General features: G+C 40.2%; 1 protein-coding gene across 7 annotated transcripts; it reads right to left on the reverse strand.

Annotated features, from left to right (window-relative positions):
• Nucleotides 1-376: 376 nt before the first annotated feature.
• NCOA4 (nuclear receptor coactivator 4) lies at nucleotides 377-23,691 on the reverse strand. 7 transcript variants are annotated; one of them, XM_061162018.1, is made up of 11 exons: nucleotides 14,047-14,157; nucleotides 10,930-11,000; nucleotides 8,182-8,336; nucleotides 6,801-6,941; nucleotides 6,532-6,620; nucleotides 6,123-6,231; nucleotides 5,479-5,568; nucleotides 4,802-4,948; nucleotides 2,816-3,838; nucleotides 2,274-2,414; nucleotides 377-1,933 (listed from the first exon to the last, which is right to left on the reverse strand). In XM_061162018.1, the coding sequence occupies exons 3-11, from the start codon at nucleotides 8,320-8,322 to the stop codon at nucleotides 1,928-1,930; spliced, it is 1,887 nt and encodes a 628-aa protein (XP_061018001.1). In that variant the 5' UTR covers nucleotides 8,323-8,336; nucleotides 10,930-11,000; nucleotides 14,047-14,157; the 3' UTR covers nucleotides 377-1,927. The 7 variants fall into 7 exon arrangements, with proteins under 7 accessions (XP_061018001.1, XP_061018000.1, XP_061018002.1 ...); XM_061162017.1 differs by lacking the exons at nucleotides 10,930-11,000; nucleotides 14,047-14,157 and adding an exon at nucleotides 23,574-23,691; XM_061162019.1 differs by lacking the exons at nucleotides 10,930-11,000; nucleotides 14,047-14,157 and adding an exon at nucleotides 23,577-23,651.
• Nucleotides 23,692-25,246: the final 1,555 nt, after the last annotated feature.

Genomic DNA, 25,246 nt, shown 5'->3' on the forward strand with positions numbered 1-25,246 from the left:
AGCTAAAGAAAGGAAGGACAAGTTACTTGATTTCTGAGTTTGTTTTCTCATTATGAAATGAAATTAATCAAATAATGCACTCCAGGTTACATATATACATAATAAACAACTGGTGGCTATTATGATTATAGAGAAAGTAAAGTAGAGTCTTTTTGAACGCACCTAGTTAGGAATTTGGCAGAAAAGCACTGGACAACAGCAGATAGTAATAACATACCTATTTGCTAATTCAGGAGTAATAAAACAACATTTTATTTTAAGTGAATATAAGAACTTTTTATGTTCAAAGTGTTTCTCAGCTGTACTTGTAACCAAAGGATACCACATTCATACAATTTTGTGACAAGGTGTTTTACAAATACACAGGACAACTATATGGCTGTTATGCTTTTAATGAATGGAGGGAGGTACAAAATGCATCAATGCAAAAGAATGGTTTACATACTCATTAGCATAGTGATTAATGTTAATTTAGGGATACACAATGTGTTTAACCTCAACTACAAAGTTTCCTGCAACCTAAGATAATGGAAAAGCTCCTTAAGTTTTTACCCACCACCTTTAAAGTTCTGAATGGTGTCTGGAAGAACTAAAAAGTAATAGGCTCCTTTCAGCTGTGGTTAAGAACTCTAGTGAAGCTGTATGGCAATGACACTGGGACTGTGAAGTTTCCCCAAAAGGGCTTTCTAGATTACCACATCACAAACTTTAAAGGTATTTCCAGTAACAGGCAAGTTGAGTGGCTTAATAGTTGAAAAGTGGAAAGGAGTCAAGATGTCTCATTTTAGAGAATTTTAAAACCTGGTTATAAATACCATCTCTCTCCTACAGAGAAACTTTTTTAAAGCACGGATATAACTTTAAGGATACTAAGGAAACATCGATAGTTTTCATAAAGCTTCAATAAACACCCCAAGGCACAAGTGTTCAAAACTTCCTATTCACTAAAATGTCACTGCATTATACTTTTATTAGAGGTATAGGTATGCTATGCTTGCAGTGAGCGGACGTTTAATTTATGCCTAGTTAAAAGCACCAGGTGTCAAGTTCAGCTTCCATTTACACAGGATGCACCAATAACACTTAGGATAGTGAATCGTTCAAGTACTACATTTCCAACATACTTTGCTTTTTGATTAGTCAGCACTGGGGGCTCTGCTGCCTGTAGTTCTTCAGAATATTTTGGAAGAGGCTAGAACTACTCTGAATATAGGCTTCAAGCAATATGGAGCCCTTCTGAAAGAGATGTTCTTCTTTCATAATAACATTTAGAGAAGGAAATACAAACTTGCAAAATCTGAATGTCTTTCAAAAGAAGAAAAATAATGTAGAATCTGGCACCTAAGCTAAAATGTTTTGTGACAAATGTCAAAAATTGCCAAGACTTTCAATATGTATTTTGGTAAGAAAAAAACACTATATTGGCAAGGTTAATGATATACAATAGTATATTAATTAAATAGAAGAATTCATTAATGGAAGAAAACCCACGATAAGGGAAGCATCCAAAGACTGCCAATCAAAAGCTTAAGTAATTTTACTCGCTTTAGAATACATGAACACACTTTGATTATAGAACTATTTCATTTTTAAAACTACAATGTTGTAATGTACTTCTAATAACAACCCAATCTGAGGAGCCATGGAGGCTTATGAGAAAGACCTACCCACTAAGATGCATTTCTAGCGTAGGGGTGAATTAATACTTCTGTAAGAAGGAACCTGAATCACCTCAGCATCAACAAATCGCCTTTTTCTTTTACACAGTAATTCATAATTTGATGACTAATTTCTCTTCATTAGTTCAAAACTGGGGAAGAAAGGAACTACATCAGACCCAGAGACAATGATTTCGCAAGCCACAGTCACTCAGCTCATGGATTTGTGATAATCTGCAGAAAATTTGCTTGACTAGTACTTGATTCCTTCACATCTGTAAAGAAAAGTCCACATAAAAAGTCACTTCACTGTAAGATTAAAAGCAAATGTCTTCCCACTTTAAAGCTCTCGTTTCTCAATAAGCTATTAGAAACCACACAGGCTCCAAAAATTCTGACAGCTACATCATCTGGAAAGGTTACTTTCAAGTATGTCCTAGTGATTTCATGGAGCAAGTTCAAGTGAAACGAAGTTTCTATGATCTCTCTTTTCCCACCTCACCTAATACACAAACCATTAACAGAAATACAGTTCGGTGAGCAAACTGAATTCATATATAAGACAAATCATAAGCAGCTAAAACTCTAATATTTGCACTAGTGGTATATACCAACCTGTAGAGGAGTTCGATACAACCACTTTTCTTTATCAACTTTAAGCTGCATACAGGCAAAGAGATCACAAACTGCTGGGAGGCCGTAACGGTCTGGGGGAAAGTTGTGTTCCTCCTGTAGGGGCGAATTAAGTAATACTTCCTGCAACAAGACAAAGGGTGGGTTGCTACGTGACAAGTGGGATGCATGATACCAACAATTCATCTTCCAAACAGTCTAATGTCTATAAAGAATGATGTGAATGTTGGGCATTCTAGTAACAGAGCAAAAGTGACAACTATTTTCTCTACCCCTAATCTCTTCCATAAATTGCAATAAAATAGGCCAGATGGGGATTTGGGGCATAGAAAATGCACACAAACTTCAGTATGAGTAATCATAAATGTTCCGTTGCTAACATGGCACAAAAATTAATACTTAAGCCATATTTAACAGTTAAGATAGTTACGGGTCTGGTCCATTTATTTGCAAGGTTTGAGATTAAGAAAATAAGTATCTATTGAATATACTTCAAATGGTGCTTTTTTAATATCTTGGCTCACCTTGGCCTTCTTTCGAAGTAGCCACTTGTCCTCTCCTGAGGATAACTGGCTAAGATTTCCTGTCTTCTTTCCTGGCAAGACCCAGTCAGCTGTGTTAAAGGGACACCAGGCAGTGGCCAAGGGGCTTGTAAGCTTTTGTTTGCCACCCCTGTCCTCTATAAGAGGCACTTCCTTGTTGGGACATCCTTCTTTGTGTGAGGGAGTCATGAGCCACTCTGACAAGGGACTGTTCCTGATGACTTGGAAGGAATCAGCAATTCGAGAAGAAGCCATTGCCTTTGGTGCCTTAGCTTGTTCTGCTGCCTCTCTTCTGGATGGAGAGAGCCACATGTTCAGCGAATCTTTATATTTCTCAGGTTCAGGTTTTGGTTCCACAGGCATACCATTTTTATCCTTTCCTTCTTTCTTCAGAAGCCATTTACACAGAGCTTCCTTCTCACAATTTTCATCACATACACACTCTGCAAAACTTGTACAGGGCTCATTGGCTTTGCAGACCTCCTCTACTTTATATGGGTCTTGATGGTTCTGGACAAGCCAATCCTCAGCAATCAGGCTGGGAGCGGACAAGGGTTTCTTGGCCTCCAAGTGGTCATTCAGGCATTTCAGATTGCCCAGGTTCTCAATCTCCACACCTTTGGGCTGGTTACCCTGACAATTGGTACAGGAATCAGACTTGACAAGCCAATCATTCACATTGTAGGACTCCTGGAACACCTGGAACAAGAGCTTAAACTTCTCACTGGTGGTTTCACAGCCGCCATTCTCAGGCTTCTCAAGCTTATGGGATTCCTGGGGAGTTACCAGCCAGTCAGAGAGATCCATCTCATCTTGATCAAGAGGCTCTAGATCTCCAACCTTTTCGATTTCAATGGAGTAAGAACTGGTAGTAGAATAGCTGTTAGACTTTTGGTAACTTGGTTTTTCAGAAACTTCTTGTTGCTGACTGTTTTGGAGCCAGTTTTCCAAACCCTTCAGGTTGCCCCAGACTTTATTCAAGAAACTGCAGGCTCTAGCAGATGTCTACACAAGAAATACACATTATTACTTTGCTAGAATATTATGACTGCCTTGAAATTCAATGATAAGAGTTCTACTTATATTTACCACACTACAAAATGTTTTTAAGTATACGTAGCCAAAAGACATGGGATTTCTCTGAGATATTAAAATACATAACTATATTAAAACTTATATTTCTGCAGTTAAAAAAAAAAGGCAAACTAGGAGAAAGCATTAATAGCATATCTTGTAGAAAGAGATAAGTAGTTTTGACATGTGCATTTATGAGTAAAGAAGACAAAAATGAGCCATAGATAGAGAAGTCATCGAAGTTGGCTAATAAACATGAAAAATACTCAATCTCCTTAGTAACCTAAGAAACTCAAAAAGTAAAATTATTCTTTGTGTTAAATTCAGAGAAAGAAACTTGTAAATGACTACCACTGTTAGAGATGTTTAGGGAAGAAGGCAAATAAACTGGTATGGACTTTCTGGAAACCCAAATCGACAGTATGTGTGGAAAGCCTTAAAGGGTCTGCAGAACTATAGGAACACAATTTCTAAGAATTCGTTCCTAAAGAACTAATCAAGAATGCATATAAATAATTATCTCCTGGACATGCAAAAGAAATTTATTTATATTCAGAAAAACTGAAGTTTATAGCCAATCAATGAAATACTATATACTATGAGTGATTTTATGGAAGAAATTAAATGACAGAAATATATTCATGCAAGTATATGTACGCATAAACAAAATGTTACAGTGGTAGTTTCTGCATGTGGGATTATGATCTTGTATTTCTTTATATAGTTTTTTCCTAAGCTTTTAATCTACAGTGCAGAAGTGTCACTATTGTAATAAAATATTATTTTTAAAATATATGTTTCCCAGACTACAACTAAAAACCAAAGACATACTATCAGTTAATAACTAACCCCATTATGTCACCTATCTCAGAAACAATAAAGGCAGCAACACACCTGACTATTCTCCAAGGTCTGCTTTTGGTTGAGCCAGTCCTGGAGATTGGTGCTGGGTAGGTAAGGAGCCTGGTGACCAACGGCAGGTTTACTTCCAAGGAGCCATTCACTGAGAGGGACAGCTGTGGTGCTGGATGCTGACTTCTGCTAATCACATAATACTTTGCTGCTTAACAAGGCAATGTCAAATGCAGCAAAAACTTTGCCAGAAAAACAGGAGACCCAAGCTCTTTAATCTTGGCTCGGTGCTGACCTTGCACAAGTCAAATGATTTCCCTAAGCCTCCATTTTCACAATTACAAAACAAAGAGTATAGCTGGAAATCAGCTTCTCAACCCAAAACTTCTCAAAACTTTTAGGACCCTATATTCACACTTCTCACACTGCCTTCAGAAGTAAATGATAAAGAGAAGGATCCCTAAGAGAACCAACCCAATCACAAAGCTAATGATAATTTCTTATGAACTAACTGATAACAATTACTTTCTTACTGAACACCTCTAAAACCTCTAAACTTCTGACATTCAGTCTCAAGGGAAGTATAAACTCATTTATTACCACTGGTGCCTTTTTACAAATAAATGATAGCCAAAAAAAAAAAAAGTGATATAATCAAAACCCCAAAGAAATACAAGCCAAATAATAACTCAGTTACCAGAAACAAAATGACACTTTACCTGCTCTGGCAATGGGATATAGCCTCTCTTCTCTAAGAAGGACCCAATATTTGATGAACTAGCATGAGCCATCAGGTGCTCAGGAATTTGCTATAAGATAAAAAGCAAATTAGTTGTGTTTACTAATGTTATGCTTTCATACCAAAAAAGTGAACTTGTAATCCCTAAATTTCAAAAGTACTAAGCAAAGTGTTACAGTTCACTAGAATAAATATTCTTCACACTAAATTCAGTGACCTATGAAGTAGTTACAAAATCTGAGAATTCTCTATCTACTACATAACTATCTTCACAGAAGAAACCTTCGCCAGAACCGATAGTATTACAACTACTAACGAGACCCAGATGAGATGGTATTTGACTCTTATAGACCATTCAAGCCATAAATTTCTTAAGAAATAAGTCAAAGGTATTTAAAGAGGTACAAAGATGAATTCCAGAGACAATCAATCAGTCAATAATACATTCCAAGCACTACCAGCCTAATGCTCTATAAATTCAATCAGAACATTTAAGTATCTAAAGTTTACCAAATTCTCAACAAAGTCCCTGTGCATAGTGAAAATGTGCTATTTTTAAGACCATCTGTCTGGCCACAGACCTGAGAAGCTCACTATGAACCTTCTGAGATGAACATTACTTACAATGGTCTTGAGAGACCCAAATGTGGTGATTGCCTGGCGCAGGGCAGTTATGTCAGCTTCAAAGAGTAAAGCAGTTGAATCTTCAGGTTTGAGGGTCAGATTGCCCAATCTGGAGAAAAAAGTAAACAAAATCTGGCTATTTTAAAGGAATATCTATTTCAAATTCATCCAAAATAAAAACCAAATTGTGAGTTATTTGAAGTTTGGTTGAGTAACTCAACCAAAAGATAGATGACTTAACCATGTACCACCAAGTATGATATTAAATATTTAAAGCAAGATGATATTATCAAACAAACATTAAGTTTAACACCAAGTTAAATCCAAGTCACTCAAAGAGTTACAAAGTGACTTTTTAATACACCAAAGTCAAAGAGCCAAAATCAAAACACACAAAAAGGGTCTTTACCTCTCCAGGCAAGCTGAGACTTGATTGGCTAGGTCTTTGTTTTGGGTGCACTCCAGCTGATGAATAAGACAATTGAACTGGCCCAGTAACTAGAAGAAAATTGAAATCATAGAGCCACAATGATCCGAAAAGCACCAAGTGTTTCCAAGTTAACAAATAGCAAATAACACTTGAGATTAGATTTTTATCTGATCTGTATTAATGCTTCATTACAGAAAAGACAGTCTCTGGAAACCAGAAACCATATTATGGCCTTGCCGTCATCTTACCCAGTAGAGCTGTTGGGCCTGCTGCTGAAGTGTCTCCTCTTTAAGCTGATAGATGAGATCTACCTGTTCATACAGCCACACCTCACGGCTTCGAAGGCATTCCAGGTGGCGACTTATGCAGCTGTGAATCTGGGCTTTGACCTAGGAAACATAAATATGTTAGCTTCACCAAAGAACAGTGTTTCCCACAGAATGGTAAGGTTCTTAAATTTCTGGGGGTCACAAATCCTTCTGATTATCCAATGATGACATGTATGGAGTACCTCCCCAGAAAAATGCATACACTTAAAATTTTGCCTATAATTTCAGGGTTGAATGTTCCAAAGCCCACCCATCGAACAATCAAAGCCCCATGGACCCAGTTTAAGGTTTTCAGCCATAAAAGCATCTTTAAGCTCTAAAACCCTCAATACCCTTCCTTCTAAGAGGATAAGGTTTATTTTTGGGTGTCCTAAAGAAGTCAAAAGAAAATACAAGGATTGTCATGTAATACTGATTCCCCTATGTTTTCCACATAATTTGAAAACCTATAGTTTTACAAATTCATCAGTGGAATAAGACAAGAATGTAACTAGCTAGCCCTTATCTCTTTTCTCACCCTACGAATAAGCAACACATTTACAGCAGACCAATTTCGTGAAGAGATGAACCACTACGTGTCAACAGCCAGGGGACTATTAGGGTAGACAGTTTACATAAAATTATTAACTAAATGTTTCTGGAAGTACAAACAGTGATGCAAAAGAGGGATAAAAACAAAAATCCTATGGAAGAAAATCTTAATGGCTCTATTATTTATGATTTATCCATGAGAATTATCCATGAGAATCTACATAAGGAACTATATTTCAAAACACCTTTTCAGGTATAGTAAAATAGTATTTCAGTCATGTAATACTTGGTCTACCAATTCACCAACAGAATGCTGTTAGGCCAATAGAAGGAACAGATTTCATCTTGGCCTGCTCTTAACAACTAACTCATTTACAGAATCATGCCATGCCAATACCAAATTAAAAGACAGCAGGGGATGTGGAAATGCCATCCTTTGTGCACCAGGAACACAACTGACCAGTTCAATGGCTGAGCTCATTCATTTTGCTACTTTTTAGTTGATGGCAGTGCTTGGCACAGGCACCACAGAGAGGAGCAATCAAAAATGCAGGCTAAACTGAACTCTGTAAGGTGGTACAAGAATTTCTAGATTCTTCTAACATCTGCTCCATTTCCCCTTTGGAATCAAAGGCACCAAACATTTCAGGCGGATAATGCAAGGCATGGGATAAAAACTTTTTGGTTTGGAGAAGCCAATCCTTGGCTATGCTCTAACTAGACCTGTGCTAAGAGTTCAGACAAGGGAAAAGAAAAGCATACATCACACCTCTCGCAAGTTATCTTTAATTTGCTGCTCAGCCCGGAGAACTCCACCAATAGCAAGCTCCAAGTCCCTCCGTGCATCACAACACCTCAAAAGGGGTTCTCTATTAGTGGAGCAGCCACTCTGGTCCTGTGAGGTACTCATTCTGCACCTTGTTCCTTTAAAAAAAAAAAAAAATCCAAATTACACTATAATTACAACCAAACACCTTGCAATCATTCCCCCAACCAACTCCCAGTTACTATTCATGACTATTTAACATTACTTCCAACATAGGACCTGGCACACAGCATACCCTTAATATATATAACCTGTCTATCTGCTGCACCACCCCCCTCCCCTGACCACGACTGTCATCCTTCCCTATCTATCCTGGATAAATCTAAAATCAGAGATGGTTTCTAAATACTGAGAAAAAGAAGGTCGTGATCACAGTAGCCCAGCATGGATTCACTAGGCCCTGTGAATTTTTTTTACTTAGAATCCAAAGTTACTTCTTTCTTGGGTAGTTTTACTAAACTGGCCCGTCAAGTCAATGCTGTAGACATGATATATTTGGACAACAGTAAGACCTGTGACAAGGTTGTATACTACCTTTGTGGACAAAGTAAACATGGGCAAAACAGGACAACTAAATTGAATCATAAAATTATGTTTTACAAAGTACTCAAAAGATAATGGATTAAAACCAGTCTGTTAAGTTTTTAGAGGTATGCCCCTGTTTTCCCCAATTAGTCAACAGTTGCCTCTAATTGCGTGGATGAAAACATAGAAGACATTAAAGCTGGAGATAACATGGGGCTATGACAAAAACAGATTTCAAGACAAGCTCTACAGAGCTGTTAAATCTTGTAAAGCAAAATGCGCTTTTGTTTTTACTTGAATGGGGGAGGCCAAAATGGAAAACAGTGTATTTCAAAGAATGGAGATTTTTTTTTTTTTATTTTTTATTGAAGGACAATTGCTTTACAGAATTTTTTCTGTCAAACCTCAACATTAATCAGCCACAGGTATACATATACCCCCTCCCTTTTGAACCTCCCTCCATCTCCCTCCCCATCCCACCCCTCTAGGTTGATACAGAGCCCCTGTTTGACTTTCCTGAGCCAGACAGCAAATTCCCGTTGACTGTCTATTTTCCATATGGTAATGTAAGTTCCATGTTACTCCTCCCATACATGTCACCCCTCCTCCCCTCTCCCCAAGTCCATAAGTGTATTCTCTATGTCTGTTTCTCCATTGTTGCCCCTGTAATTAAATTCTTCAGTACCATTTTTCTAGATTTCCGTATACATGCATTAGGATACGGTATTTATAAAAGAATGGAGATTTTTAATTGAAAGCAAGCTTTATGTGAGTTAGCAGTACACTGGATCTCAAGGAAAAAATTACTTACTATATGACTACATTTACCGAAAGCATAGCATTTGCCACAGGACTAATCTGTTCCACGTTTATTAGACTAATTTTGAAATTTCTCTCTGAATAACAAACTTCAGAAACAGGCACTTAGGGAAAAAAAAAGAGGGGGGGGGCCTCAAAACCGTGAAAAATTTCTCCAGGAAGACAGGCTGTTTAGTCTAGATAAGAGAAGTCTCTGGGACAACAAGATTACTATTCTGGAATATGTGGAGACCTGTTAAATAAAATTAGCCTTGTTCAGAATGACCCAAAAGGAGTAGAGAAGGACTAAGAGCAGATATCTGAGGCAACACATAAAAGAAATTTCCTAACAATCCTGAAGGAAACGACCTTCGCAGAGAAGCCAGCCAGCTCTCAGGTGAACAGCAGTCTACCCGGAGCAGAGCCCTGCAAACGTCTGACGGCTCCTGTGAGACGCAAGGAACTCTGGCCTCCCCTGCATCTTCAAGCGGAAGTTTAGCGCCAGGTGGCTGGTTAGCTAGAACCTGAGAAGGGCCAAATGCAGCGAGATTCCCCATCCTCAGAAACAAGGCAACGGGAGGAAGAAATTCAGTAGGCTCACTTCTGACCACCTCAGCAAAAGAGATTCACATTCACGAACTAGATTTACTAAAAATAACAGAAAGATTCAGGAAATTTTCTAACTTCCCCCTGCTATTTTGTTGCCACAGTCTGGTTCCCTATAATCATCTCTGAAAATGGAAGGGCTTCATTAACTGGATTCGACAGGAATCCCCTTGGAGATTTTTTCACCCCTTAAAACACTAGCTGTAGCTACTTTGCTGCTTTCATTTTCACACTGTAAGCGGCCCTGTTTTAAACACACCCATTAGTGTACACTCAGAGCATACAGTAGGAACCTGCCAAATGTGGGTAAAATGCTGGCTCATATTCAGAGAGCAGAATGTCACCTTATTACCACAAGTTGCTTTACTTTGCACGTAAGTTACATGCAAAGCATATTCAGCTTTCAAATATACTAAACAACTTTCACCTTTGCCTAATTTCCCACTCTTGGTTCCTTACCATTTGTGTAGAATGCCACAATGTCTAGCACAGTGTAAATTTTAAACAGTAACATTAAATTAAAATGTTGCTTCACAATGTTAAAAAACCCCATAGCTGTAGATCATGTGGGAAACAAATTCAAATGCATACAATGCAGAAAAGTAGGTCTTCTCAAAGCAATCACAAATACTACACCTTGCCTAACAAGAATAGAATATGGCAAAAATACACAAATTGGATTTTCGCCTTATTAGCTATGGATACAAATTAGGATGAGATTTTAAAGTTATAAAACTGATTCTTTGCCACATATTTACCCACCTTGTTTTCAAAATAAAATGAGCATTATCCTTCAAAACAGTCACCTGGTTAGAGTAAGAGTCTTTAAAAACCTGTTTCAAAAAAAAAAAAAAAACCTGTTTCATTCTCTTACACCCAACCCGGAGATGTCTGTCTCTTTGCTGCCCTTGGCTCTGACCCTCCTCCTTCCTGTGGAGCAGTCACGGGGTAGTCAGCTTCCACAGCCTAGATCCCAAGAAAGAAGCTGTGCAAAGGTTTGTCTTCTTGTACTGCAGTGAGGAGGAAACCCTCAGAGCTGAAATCAAGAACTCTACCACACAGGTCAATTCAAACCACAGTAAGGTGAAGCCAGAGCTAGATTCCTGAACTGTCACATTCAAAGACACTTGTATCAGTTATCTTAAGTCCATAGGGTCAATTTCAACAATTTATTTGTTTCAGGTTGGAGAGCCAGTGTAGCAAGTGTGATGTTGAAGAGATTACTCTGAGGCTTGAGAAACCAGAATTCCAGTTACATCTGCAACCTTGAGACCCATGAGCTAGTTACTTAACCTCTCTGGACCACAATTTCTCTAGAAAAATGGAGACAACAGTAGCTATTAATACAAAGTGCTGCAATAAAGATAAACTGAGATAATATCTGCCTATAGGCACTTAACCCAAGCCCTGCACTTTTAACCTTTGGTTGCTTCTGTAATTAGGTTTAGCTGAGTTAATAGGGACCTTCAGAATCTCTACCTTTGGACTGTAGAAAGAAGCACTGAAACTAGAAAAGGCTCTCAAGTGACAATGCTCTGACTCAGAATCAATTAGCCATTAATTAATGCTATGACCTTGAACCATTTGCCCTTTTTGAACCTAATGTTCTAATTAACAAGTGAAGATAACAATGTCTACCTCAGAGACTTAGCGGTCAGGGTGTGGTACTTGTTTAATCAACATAGCTCTCCATCTACTCGCTCACTATATAACATAGCAAAACCTAAGTTGTTTTTATGGCAAAAACTCAGTGGTCTAAACCCTCCAGTATATTAATATACGAAGTATACACACACTTCTCTGCCCTACTACCTTCAAAAGAGGATTGACTTAAAAAAAAAAAAGTATTGCCTTAAATGTGTGGGGTGTTTTTGTTTGAGACAAGTTAAAAGTTTAAGTGCTTTCCAAAACGTCCCTGCCTCTAGGATTTCTGTTCGAGGTTTTGGGGAAGGAGAGAGATCATGGGAGAAATACACACATTCCTCACATAAATAAAGCTCCAGGAAAAACATAGAGCTTTCCTCAAAGTAGGCTCCGCCACTCGGGCGGCCCACTAGGCCCTCCTGCTGCCAGAGGAACCCCCAAACCCTTCTCCCTCAAGATTCCGTCAAGGGCTGCCTTTGTAGCTCAGCTGGTAAAGAATCTGCCCGCAATGTGGGAGACCTGGGTTCGATCCCTGGGTTGGGAAGCTCCCCTGGAGAAGGGAAAGGCTATCCACTCCAGTATTCTGGCCTGGAGAGCGCCATGGACTGTATAGTCCGTGGGGTCGCAGAGAGTCAGACACAACTGAGCAACTTTCATTTTCTTTCCTCGAAGAGTTCCACAAACTATATATGCCATATTTGCACAATACTCTGCACAAATCTAGTTATGAAATCCAAAGGACAGGGAACAATAATTGAGCAACTAAACCGCAAATGAAGCTAAGTGCTTGTCATATGGTTTAACCATAAAATTTCCAAAGAGCTAGAACCCTCTTGTGACCAATACTAAACACAATTTAAAATTAGAAAAACCTTAGGCATCTCTGTGGTAGACTACTCTCATTACACTGATGATGCCACAAAGACCCAGAGTGTTTAAACGACCTATCTAAAGGGTCCCCACAGCCGTAACATGAAGACACGGGTTTAGAACTAGGGTTCCTAGGGTGAAGTCCTGAATTCTCTCCTGACCAGTTTGTTCTTCCTTAGTGCATCACCCATATATTCTTTTTATTTGCCAACAGGAGGTTAAAATCAACATTCCAATGGGTTACTACTGGAACACCTTCCATTAAGACTCTCAGTCCATTCATAATCCTCAAAAAACCCAATTTTTCATAACCTTCTTCCTTAGATAATGCTAACAAAAACAAACAACATGTCATGACAGGCTCAGAATAACCAAAACACTTCCAAGTATGAAAGACAGGAGCAAGAGCCCTGGGATCTTACCTCACATCTTATCACAACCACTCTGCATCCTCTGTCTAAAAGAAGGTTTGTATCATTTCTAACTGCACCTTCCAGGTCTCACTGACTCCTTCCCAAATGCTCTCCTCTCCAAAAAGATGTCCATTTTTCACTTATATTCCTAGCATCTAAATCATTGCTAAAAGACCCATAAGGTACTTATTATATTCTATGAATTACTAAATTAGAATACTAATGGTCCATTTGGTTATCTCTGATGAGACAACATATATCAGAATATTTGTACAAATTTTCAAGAAAAAAATTTACACTAATAGTCCACATGCAATTTTACCCTGACACATTTCTTAATGGGTTCTTTCTTCTGTCAGTTTTTAAAGCTAAAGGTTTGTTTTTTTAGTATCACAAATCATTAACTCAAAGGTTATATATACGTATCGCATCCTAGCCCACAGTTTCTGAAATTCAGGATGAATCTCCGTTAATTTTTTAAAGCATGTAAATAAAGGTTAACGCCTGAAGAAACGCACAAAATAAGGGAATTACAATTCACGACAGCATATTTTAAGATCGTTTAACACTTCAGACCTTACTGCACTCAGATCTGTCCACCTTTATACATGTAACTATAAGCAACCAATTCGAGCACATCAACTTTCCAAAGCAAAAACTGAAAACGAACCACAATATTAGTCATTACCATCTAATGCTAAGTACGGCGTTTCTAGTTCAAAAGCAACAGTGACACATGCGACCTTCCAGGCTCCCCAACACTTTCTAGGAGCACAGCTGCCCAAAAAAGCCTGCGTCTGTTCCTCCCAGAAAGCCGCAGCCGCGCGTTCACTGTTTCAGAGCAGGTACCGGTACAGATCAGTACGCATGCGCACAGCAGGGACCTTTCCCGGCCCACCCAAGGAAGCCCATCCGGAGGGCTCCCGCTGCGGCTCTGGGCTGCCGGACATACCTCCTCTCAAGCTAGGCCCCGGCGCGCGAGCTGCCCAGCAAGCAGGACGCTGTTTTATCAGGGACAGGGGTGAGAAAGGTTCCTGGGCCCGCAGACAGCGCCCCGCCCCGCCAGCGCGTCTGGCAGCGCCCCACGGGCGGGCGGGAGCGCGCACGTCGGTCGCGGGGCGGGGCCAGAGGCTCCGCCCACTCGGGAGGCCCCCTGGGTCCCCTCCGCGGCCCGAGGAGGCCCCACCCCACTCCCGCCCCGCCTCCCTCAAGACTCTTGGTTCCGAGTCGCTTGGGCGCCACCGCCACCGGCCACTCCGGGAGAAGCCAGCCGGCAGAGCCTCGAGAGACACCAGGGAACTCCTCTCCAGCCTCTCCGCGGCCCACCTGCTCCTCCATTTAGCCTCTGTGTCCACCCTGATCCACACCCCAAATCGTCAAGACGTCTTTAAGGATTTTGCTGCTAATCACTACAAAGAAATAACAAACGTGGGTCAGTAAGGTTTCCGAAGTTGTTATTAGAATGTTCTGGCAGTAGTTCGTGACTCCCTCTGAGATCACCACTGCCAGCCTAGCTGAAGTTCAGGTCTCGGCTTTTGTTTCAGGCTCTGACATTTCCTCACATCTGTGACATACCTCTACCTGTACCCCGGTGTCCCTTTGTCTCTCAAACACACTCCCACATGGCCTCAGTCCACTTCTGCATTTAATGCTCATAGATGCTTTTCATTCAACAAATTGACTGAGCACCAACCAGATGCAAAGCTCTATTCTAGGTGCTGGGAAGACAGTAGTGAAATAAAAGCCCTACCTGGAGAGTCAGTAATACGGAGTAGTTGAGAGAATGAACTCTGGAGCTACACCATTTGGGTACAAAACCTGGCTCTGTCGTTTAGATGCTCTGTAACCTTAGGCAAGTCACTTAACCAATCTATGCCTCAGTTTCCCCATCTGTAAAATGAGGACAATAATAATGGGTCAACTCAATGAGAATTCTATGAATTGGTATATAAAAAAGTGTTTAGATGAACATTGGAGTACACGTGTCTCTTTCAGATCTGGTGTCCTCGGTGTGTATGCCCAGGAGTGGGATTCCTGGGTCATATGACAGTTCTACTTCCAGTTTTTTAAGGAATCTCCACACTGTTCTCCATAGTGGCTGTACTAGTGTGCATTCCCACCAACAGTGTAAGAGGGTTCCCTTTTCTCCACAGCCTCTCCAGCATTTATTGCTTGTAGACTTTTGGATAGCAGCCATCCTGACTGGCGTGTAATGGTACCTTATTGAGGTTTTGATTAGCATTTCTTTGATAATGAGTGATGTTGAGTGTCTTTTCATGTGTTTGTTAGCCATCTGTATGTCTTCTTTGGAGAAATGTCTGTTTAGATCTTTCGCCCATTTTTTGATTGGGTCATTTATTTTTCTGGAATTGAGCTTCAGGAGTTGCTTGTATATTTTTGAGATTAATCCTTTGTCTGTTTCTTCATTTGCTATTATTTTCTCCCAATCTGAGGGCTGTCTTTTCACCTTACTTATAGTTTCCTTTGTAGTGCAAAAGCTTTTAAGTTTCATTAGGTCCCATTTGTTTAGTTTTGCTTTTATTTCCAATACTCTGGGAGGTGGGTCATAGAGGATCCTGCTGTGATTTATGTCGGAGAGTGTTTTGCCTATGTTCTCCTCTAGGAGTTTTATAGTTTCTGGTCTTACATTTTAGATGTTTAATCCAGTTTGAGTTTATTTTTGTGTATGGTGTTAGAAAGTGTTCTAGTTTCATTCTTTTACAAATGGTTGACCAGTTTTCCCAGCACCACTGTTTATAATAGCCAGGACATGGAAGCAACCTAGATGCCCATCAGCAGACGAATGGATAAGGAAGCTGTGGTACATATACACTATGGAATATTACTCAGCCATTAAAAAGAATTCATCTGAATCAGTTCTAATGAGATGGATGAAACTGGAGCCCATTATATAGAGTGAAGTAAGCCAGAAAGATAAACACCAATAGAGTATACTAGCGCATATATATGGAATTTAAAAAGATGGTAACGATAACCCTATATGCAAAACAGAAAAAGAGACACAGATGTACAGAACAGACTTTTAGACTCTATGGGCGAAGGCAAGGGTGGGATGTTCTGAGAGAACAGCATTGAAACAAGTATACTATCAAGGGTGAAACAGATCACCAGCCCAGGTTGGATGCATGAGACAAGTGCTCGGGGCTGGTGCACTGGGAAGACCCAGAGGGATGGGATGGAGAGGGAGGCGGGAGGGGGGATCGGATGGGGAACACATGTAAATCCATGGCTGATTCATGTCAATGTATGGCAAAAACCACTACAATATTGTAAAGTAATTAGCCTCCAACTAATAAAAACAAATGGAAAAAAATAAATAAAGAGAAAATAAATGTTTAGGACAGTACCTGGCACATAATAAGTGCTTCCTGTCTGATGATTATAATGCTCATGGTACTCTAGTTTGATGTCCTTTTCTCTGAAGATAATCCTTATAGTCTGCATATCCAATCAGGTCGAAGACAAAATTCTATACAGCCTTGTCACACCTTTTAAATCAATTATTTTTACTGTAAAATATGAATTCTCATCAGGCTGCATAACTTATATGCAGGGTATATCATGCAAAATGCCAGGCTGGATGAAGCACAAGCTGGAATCAAGACTGCCAGGAGAAATAACAATAACCTCAGATATGCAGATGACACCACCCTTATGGCAGAAAGTGTAGAGGAACTAAAGAGCCTCTTGATGAAAGTGAAAGAGGAGAGTGAAAAAGTTGGCTTAAAATTCAACATTCAAAAAAAAAAAAAAAAAAAACTCAACATTCAAAAAAAAAAAAACAACACTCAACATTCAAAAAAACAAAAACAACACTCAACATTCAAAAAACTAAGATCATGACATCCAGTTCCATCATTTCATGGCAAATAGATGAGGAAACAATGGAAACAGTGACAGACTTTATTTTCTTGGGCTCCAAAATCACTGCAGATGGTGACTGCAGCCATGAAATTAAAAGACACTTGCTCCTTGGAAGAAAAGCTATGACCAACCTAGACAGCATATTAAAAAGCAGAGACATTACTTTGCCAACAAAAGTCTGTCTAGTCAAAGCTATGGTTTTTCCAGTAGTCATGTATGGATGTGAGAGTTGGACTATAAAGAAAACGGAGCGCTGAAGAATTGATGCTTTTGAACTGTGGTGTTGGAGAAGACTCTTGAGACTCCCCTGGACTGCAAGGAGATCCAACCAGTCCATCCTAAAGGAAATCAGTCCTGAGTATTCATTGGAAGGACTGATGCCGAAGCTGAAACTCCAATACTTTGGCCACCTGATGTGAAGAACTAACTCACTGGAAAAGACCCTGATGCTGGGAAAGATTGAAGGCAGGAGGAGAAGGGGATGACAGAGGATGAGATGGTTGGATGGCATCACTGACTCAACGGACACTGAGTCTGAGCAAGCTCCGGGAGTTGGTGACGGACAGGGAAGCCTGGAGTGCTGCAGTCCATGGGGTCGCAAAGAGTCAGACACAACTGAGCGACTGAACTGACTGACTCATCTATGCACATGAAGCCACTTTCATAACAGTGAAGAGTAAAGTAAAACCACCTGACAAAAAGCAAAGGCCAGTGAACACTATCAACCTCAAGTAAGCATCCCTCAGATTTCAGATGAACAGAATCTATGGACGTGCCTGCTTCATCTGTGATGCACACAGTTTCTGGGGTCCCATGTCAGTCATTCACTACCGAAATTAGTGAGGAAACAATTTCTCTCTTAATTCAAAATATCTTCACTGGATAGCATATTTTGTGAAGATACAAATAAAGCTAGACATACCTCTGAATGACTAAAGTTAAAATTTGATAGCCCTTTGTACTTTAAGTCAACAGCTAGAAAGAAGCAATTCTCTGTATTTTACAGCAATTTTCTGTAAAAATATGACTAATGTCAAGAACTTTCATCTCTCTTATATGCCCCTAAAGATAGTTACAATGTGAATACAATAGGAAATTTGTTGACCGCCACCTACATAACCAGTGGTCTCTATGCCCTCTCTACCAGATCCTGACCAATGCCTGCTCTCCTTCACTTGAACTGAGCTACACAGTTACTGAGAGTCAGTGTTATTCTGTTTATGACAGCTTTAATTGTTACTATAATGAAGTGACTAAAGAGCATACAAATGCAAAGACTGGAGAGAGAAAAAAATAATAAAAATCTAAACAAATTCCACATTCAGACTTTGCAGGTAGCTTTTTACTTCCTTAAGCTTTGTTATTTGCCCTTGCATATTTATGAAATGTTTAGGTTCTAAAGGGGAAAAAGTCATAAGACATTTTACCTCTCTTCTGTTTCAAGATTTCTTCACTGTCTCCCAACAAGAGAACCATCTATTTCCTAGTATATTAGTAGATCATCTCATTTAAAGAGCATAAACTACAACTGTCCAATGGTTTCCCACCTGCCTACAGGATAAAGTCCAAATTTCTCTAATAAAGTTCTGAGCCTTCTGACTTCAGCCTGACTCTCCTGCTATCTCCCCAGAGCAGCCCTCACATCGTGATCTTCTGGACAGCAGTTTCTCATGCATAGACCTGGCTGGTTCATCTTGTCCAGTCTGGCTCTCCTAGCTCTCTCTGCCAGCAATGCCAGATCCCTCCCTTCTCCCCACCTGTCTGCTTTTCTGACTATACTTAAGTCAGAAAAGCATAGTCACCACTATTAAGCCTTTTCTGACCAAGCATCCCATTTTGCAATAGTTTTAACCTATAGAGGCTTCCCTGGTGGCTCAGATGGTAAAGAAACCGCCTGCCATGCAGGAGACCCAGGTTCAATCTCTGGGTCGGGAAGATCCCCTGGAGAAGGGAATGGCAACCCACTCCAGTATTCCTGCCTGGAGAATTCCATGGACAGAGGAGTCCATGGGGTCGCAAAGAGTTAGACACGAGTCAATGCCTAACATACACAATAGAGTTAGCTGCTGCCTCCTCTGGGCTCAGTGTAATATGTATAAGTTTCCAGTATGACACCTATTACACATGTTATCCTTACTGTTTCATGTCTGCCTCCTTAGTCTGAGAGGTCCCTGAGAGAAGGGACCATGTATTGTTGGCTTGGTATCAGTATCATGGTGTTACCAACCCCCCTTCATATTCCATGTGCTCTATTGAACTGACCTAAAAAGAATGGTGTCCCTGGAGTTGTGCAGTGCTGTAACCCTCAACTCAACAGAGGCTTAATACATATTTAATAAACGGATGGATGACTAAATGAGAAATGAATGCTCAGTTTCAGACCAGCCACAGTAAGTTTGGTAGAGTTCTGCTTTAAACATAAGTAGTCAACTTGATGTCCCATTCAGAAAGGTTTTTCAGAAGTGGAAATGTTTCTATCATAACTGTTACTTTCCGTTTTCTTTCAAACAAGACAAAACTAGCAAGGATACTGCTACTGAAACTATGATTTCAGGCTAGGCTCTGATATAAAATGCCTTTCCTAATGCCAGAACCATCAAAGCCCAACTATACAGATTCACAAGCACTAGCTGATATGTGAGTTAAAGGTGAAACAGTAACTGTGTTTACAGCCATCTCTGGATTTTTTTTTTCTCTGATTTTACAGTACCACAGATATTCCAGCCTACATCACAGAAGTTTCGTAAGCTTTCAGAACTAGGGCTGTACCCTATCTTCAACTAGAAACTTCTTGCCATAATATAGGAAAAGATGTTATTTATCTATCATCACAGTAATAATACAATTTATCCCTAATTTTATATAGTAAATATCTTGTGGTTTTCCTGACAGAAACAAGCAAATGATAAAATATGTTCCCTCCTCTGAAGCCTAGAGGTCTAGAAATAATGCCAAACTAAAACTCAAAATATCCCCAAGATCATTTTCTTATGAAATCTGTAATTGTTCAAGTATCAAGAGACTTAACTTCCTGTCTATGACCAACTGACAAGCAAAAACTTTTTAACCTATTTTGCCAGTTATTCACTCCTTCACTGAACCAAACTGTCATGTTTCTAGAGGACTCAAGACGATGCTAGCTGAAAGGAATATTTAGTCCCAAACATACACTCAGCCTCAAAACAGAATATCTTGATTTCATTGCATAATCAAGCCAAGTAAAATCAGGGATGACAAGAGAATCAGGGATGGCTAAGAGAGTCAGAATGAAGCATTCATGCCAGAAATTTGTTGTTGTTGTTGTTTTAAAGGGGCCCTCAAGATAACCTTTTGTTGACTTGCCAGTGAATATTTAATTCAAAGGGTAAGGATGACATGCCAGGATTTCAGGTAATGGTAGACTAGGTGGGAAGTTCACAAATTATGACTGTAATATTAGGATTTAGCAAGCAAAGAATACAAGCTGAGAAGGACCATATGGCTGCTTCTCTAACTGACAAGCAGAGAAACACTACTAAAACAATTCACCAGAGCAGAAGTGGTCAACCTGGCCCCCTTATCAGCTCAGGCCATCTGCATTGCTTGCATCTTCTATGTGCAACAATGTGTTTAGACATACCTACATTGAAAACAAAGCCAAAATAAAAACTGATAGAAAAATTTTAAGTGGGCCAAAGTCAGCAAAAAGAGTAGTAAAACTGCCACAGCAATCTATAGTTCCTTCATGAAACTGAATTTAACCCCGTACATACATACTGGTTGGTCCCTTGTAACAATCACTTAAGACTTGCAAGTTAACTAGTACATATACAGAGACACTGAATTCACTGATTTCAGTAACACTCAGAAAATGCTCTCTGATCTAGCAGCACATGCCACTGTGTATCCCTCATAGAAACACGTCTTGGTTCTCTGAGACTTGGTATACTTTTTTGGAAAGAGTCAAAGATTAATACATGCAATCATTAATATGTGTATGGTATACATGTATTGTAATACATTATTACAAAGTAACACATTAATACATGTAATTAATATATGATAAAGCATTCAGAATAGTCTCGGATTACTTCTGGTAAGAGAATGGGTATACTAATAAAGGAAGACATTTTTTGTAGTTCATCAGTTAAATAAGTCACCCTCATCTGTCTCCAGGATTCCTGCAGAAACCTCATTACCTCTGCCCACTTCTCCCCTCCTCTTAGCCCACTCATCCCTGCCACAATGGCTTTTTTGCTGCTCCGCCAGCATACCAGGAATGCCTCAGGGCACTTGCATTTTCCTCCAGATATCTGTGCCTGCTCCTCTTCCTAGTGTCATCTTCCTTATTATCCTATATAAAATAAGTCTTCCTTCCACACACTTCCCCTTAATATATTTTAAATTATCTCCATAGTATTTATCACAATCTGACACAGAGAAACCATTTATTTTCTGATCCCACTTCAGAAAACAACTCTAGAAGGTACATTCCCCACAGACAGAGGCTATCTTTTTGTTCACTGTCACACAGAGGTGCTCAGTAAATAGTTGCTGGAGGAATGGATTCAGTAACTATTTAATATATCTATGAAGCAAGACTTTTTTTTAACACATCATCTCATTTAGTCCTCACAAAACTTTAAGGTACCTACATATTACAAATACAATTTTTAAAACAGGGAAACTAAGGCTTGACAAGGTTAGATGTATTACCTACAGTCACAGGCTTCCAAGTAAAAGAACTAAGATTTAATCCAAGATCTGAGCCTGTGTTCTCCAACCACACAATGGATGGTGAAGGGATCATTTAAGTGTTAAGATTTTACTGTTATTTTTCTTACTCATTCTAAAAATATTTACTGTCTAAGCTGACACATACTGTGATAGTCCCTAGGGACACAATGGCAAACTTGGCATCTAGAGGAAAATTTATGCCACTGAGTCACCAAAAACTAAGAAAATAAGAAAACTTTGAAATCAGAGACTGAGATTTACAAGTTCAGCAGTCGCAACAATGACTGCTCTGAATGCCTTCAAGTATGCTAACACTTACTCTGGGAAGGAAATTATCATAAAATTCTAGCCAAGAAGCTAGTAGGGGAGGAATCTGTATCAGAATCACCTGTGCAGTGTTATGAAACCCCTACAGAGGCTCCTGAGATTCTGGCACAGCTAAACTGACTTTAAGTAAAATGGCGGTGGGATAGGGAGTCATATCTAATTCTAAAATAAGATATCTCCTCCCTCTTAGAGAATCACATCTTCCTTTCCCTACATGGCTCACCATGCTTGTCCACTTTTAAAATACCTATTTGCCCAAAATAAGGTAACTGGAGAAGTTAATTTTAACACAAAACACATTATAAAACTTGAGGATTTTCCCTAGGGACCCAAGAACAATAGAAAAGGAGGGAGAAATAAAATGTAAGATATGCTACCCTGCTAGACTTTACATATATCATCTCACTTAACAAATCTGCAAACTAGCAAACCTTCAAAGAGCAAAGCAAGTGACTTGCCTCAAGGTACATGCACCACACTCCCAACTCCACTGTAGCATTTGAGTGAGTCTTCCTCAAAGACTCTGAGGTTCTTTAAAGTTCAGAAATGTCACACTAGTACCCCCGTGCAGAAATGAGTCAACTATGATTACCTGCGCCAACCCCATCCAGAAGTAACTCAATAGTCCCTACAAATATATGTCCATATTACCAACTGGGTAGTGGAAACAGTTGTGGTACAAGGAACCTTACCCTGATTAGAAAACAACACAAAACAGTATGGCGAAAAAAGCTCTGCCTCTGGCGTCAAGTATTACTCTCCGCCTTCTGCCATTCTTGATCTCACCATCCCATGTTATACCACGTGGCACTTAAGCTTATTGACACGATTATTGTTCCTGCTCCAATTATTTAGTTCCATGAAAATAAGGACTATGCCCATTTTTTTTTTCAGTGTCACATCCTCAACACCCTGAACATACAGGTGCTGAATTAAACAATTATTGGTGGAGTGAAGCAATGGACTAACAAGCGTAGCTTTTCTCGTTTGTAAAAAGGAGATAAGGGAGCCACCTCTCAGGGTTTTGGAGAGAATTACAAGCACTTTACCGTAAGTTACGCTGGGTTGGCGGGTAGAGGGCCGAAAAAAATGACGGTCTGTCTGTTTCCACCCAACAGGCTAGGAATGTATATACTCTGGGACCGTTCGGGAAAACAGGCCCCTCCTCGCTCCAAGAGACTTCGGCGAGAGCGAGCAAAAACTTGGAGCTGTCACACGCGGGGCTGGGGGGAAGGCGGAAGGGCAGGCTGGCGTTGGTGGTTCCCGGGCCAAGTGTGTCCAAGGACGAAGAAAGGAGGACAGGCTGGGCAGGAAGAAAGAGGTGACCCCTCAGGCCGAGAGTAAAGGGTCAGAGAAAGGAGGGCAAGCCCAGGCCGGCGGGCAGGTAGAAGGTCGCCCTCTGGGCAGGCAAGTCTAGGCAGAGGCTGGCCTCCAAAAGCAGGCCCAGACAAGCCCGGGTCGGGCCGAAAAACGGCCACGGCGCCTCAGACCCTCCCGCGGCGTGAGAACGGAAGGAGGCCCTCCCGCCCCGCTGGCCACTCCGGTTCTTACCACCTCCGAGTATCGCTCCGGACGTTCAGCAGAGACCTTCACCAAGCCGCCTCCAGACACACGCCAAGGGCCCAAAGGTAGAGTTCTCGCGAGAACACAACCTTCCTCCCACGCCTCATACCACACGTTTGACAGTCTCGCGAGATCTCAAGTCCGGGTCAGCCCAAGGTTCTCGCCTGCCCTCCAGAGGGATCAGAGGGACGGTGCACAAGTTTTCCTGCTCCCCTGATCAGTCTTTTTGCCAGTTTAATAGATAAGGTTAAATGAAAGAAACGTTTGTTGAAGGCAAGTTCTGAAAGGAGGACTATCCTAAGTGATTTTCTCATACCAGATGTCCTCACAAGGTGCATATTATTAAACTTTAACGCTCAGATGCAAAATTAAATGTCAGAAGACACAAAAGGACAAAATGTGGTTCCATTTACATAAGATACCTACAGAAAAATACAATAATGGTTTGCCAGACTTGGGGAGGGGGAATTATTTTCATGGATACAAAGTTTCTGTTTAGATAATGGGAAATTCTGGATATGCGGTGTGATGATGATTGCACAGCCATGTCAATGTGCTTAATACCACACAACTGTACCCCAAAATGGCCAAAATGGTAAATTTTAAGTTATGTGTACTTTGCCACAGTTTTTTAAAATTCAATAAATAAATGTCAGAGCCCTATTCCAAACTACACTATCTGACTGCAAAGCATTTGTTTGTACCATATCACACACCACACAATTTTCTACACTCCGTATTCTACCACTCTGTTTGCACCACCACCACACACCTCCCCTCACAATTTGACATTATCCACATTGGAATTTTATTTGTTTGTTTGTTTATTACCAGGTGTTAAAATAAGGATCTTTGTCTTGGTTTTGAAGAAGTCCCCAATACTATTAATAGCTGCTAACCTGCTCCTCAGATTTCCCAGAAAGATGGAAAGCCATCTGAGTAGGATTTGCAAAGGAAATGATTTTGATAGAGCTTTGTGCAACTCACCCAAGAATGATAAGGGGCAAGGCTATCTCAGCAGAAGGCAACAGGAAACAAATGCAGAAGCTAAAAGGGCTGTCATGAAGGGAATTGGAAGGGGATGTTGTTGTTGTCACTAAATTGTGTCCAACTCTTTGTGACCCCACGGACTGTAGGTGGCCAGCCTCCTTTGTCCATTGGATTTCCCAGGCAAGAATACTGGAGTGGGTTGCCATTTTTTTTTTCCAGGGGATCTTCCCAACCCAGGGCTTGAACCCGTGTCTCCTGCATTGCAGACAGATTCTTTATCATCTGAGTTACCAGAGAAACCAGATTGGAAAGGGAGCTATGGAGAAAGAGGAGCAGGAGGGAATGTCTAAGAAGCCCATGAAAGGCCCATGAAAAAGTAAATCATCTTAAACACTGTCAGGCAGATGAAGCCAAAATGGCATCATACTCTTAATGTTCCTGTCCCCCATTCCTTTTCGATTCAGATGAAGATTCTGGATTAAGACTTTTTCTTTTTTTTGCAACTAAAAGTGACCAAGGGATTTTTTTAAAAAACTTATCTTATGGTGACCAAGATCTAGGACCTACCGAGATTGCTCAACTAGTCCACATAGTATGTTTGCACAGATGGGGTGAGGGGCCAGAGGTGAACTAAAGTTCTTTACCAGTTGTCCATGGATTGATCAACAGAG

Source organism: Dama dama, chromosome 15, assembly GCF_033118175.1.
Source record: "Dama dama isolate Ldn47 chromosome 15, ASM3311817v1, whole genome shotgun sequence".
NCBI classification, from domain to species: domain Eukaryota; kingdom Metazoa; phylum Chordata; class Mammalia; order Artiodactyla; family Cervidae; genus Dama; species Dama dama.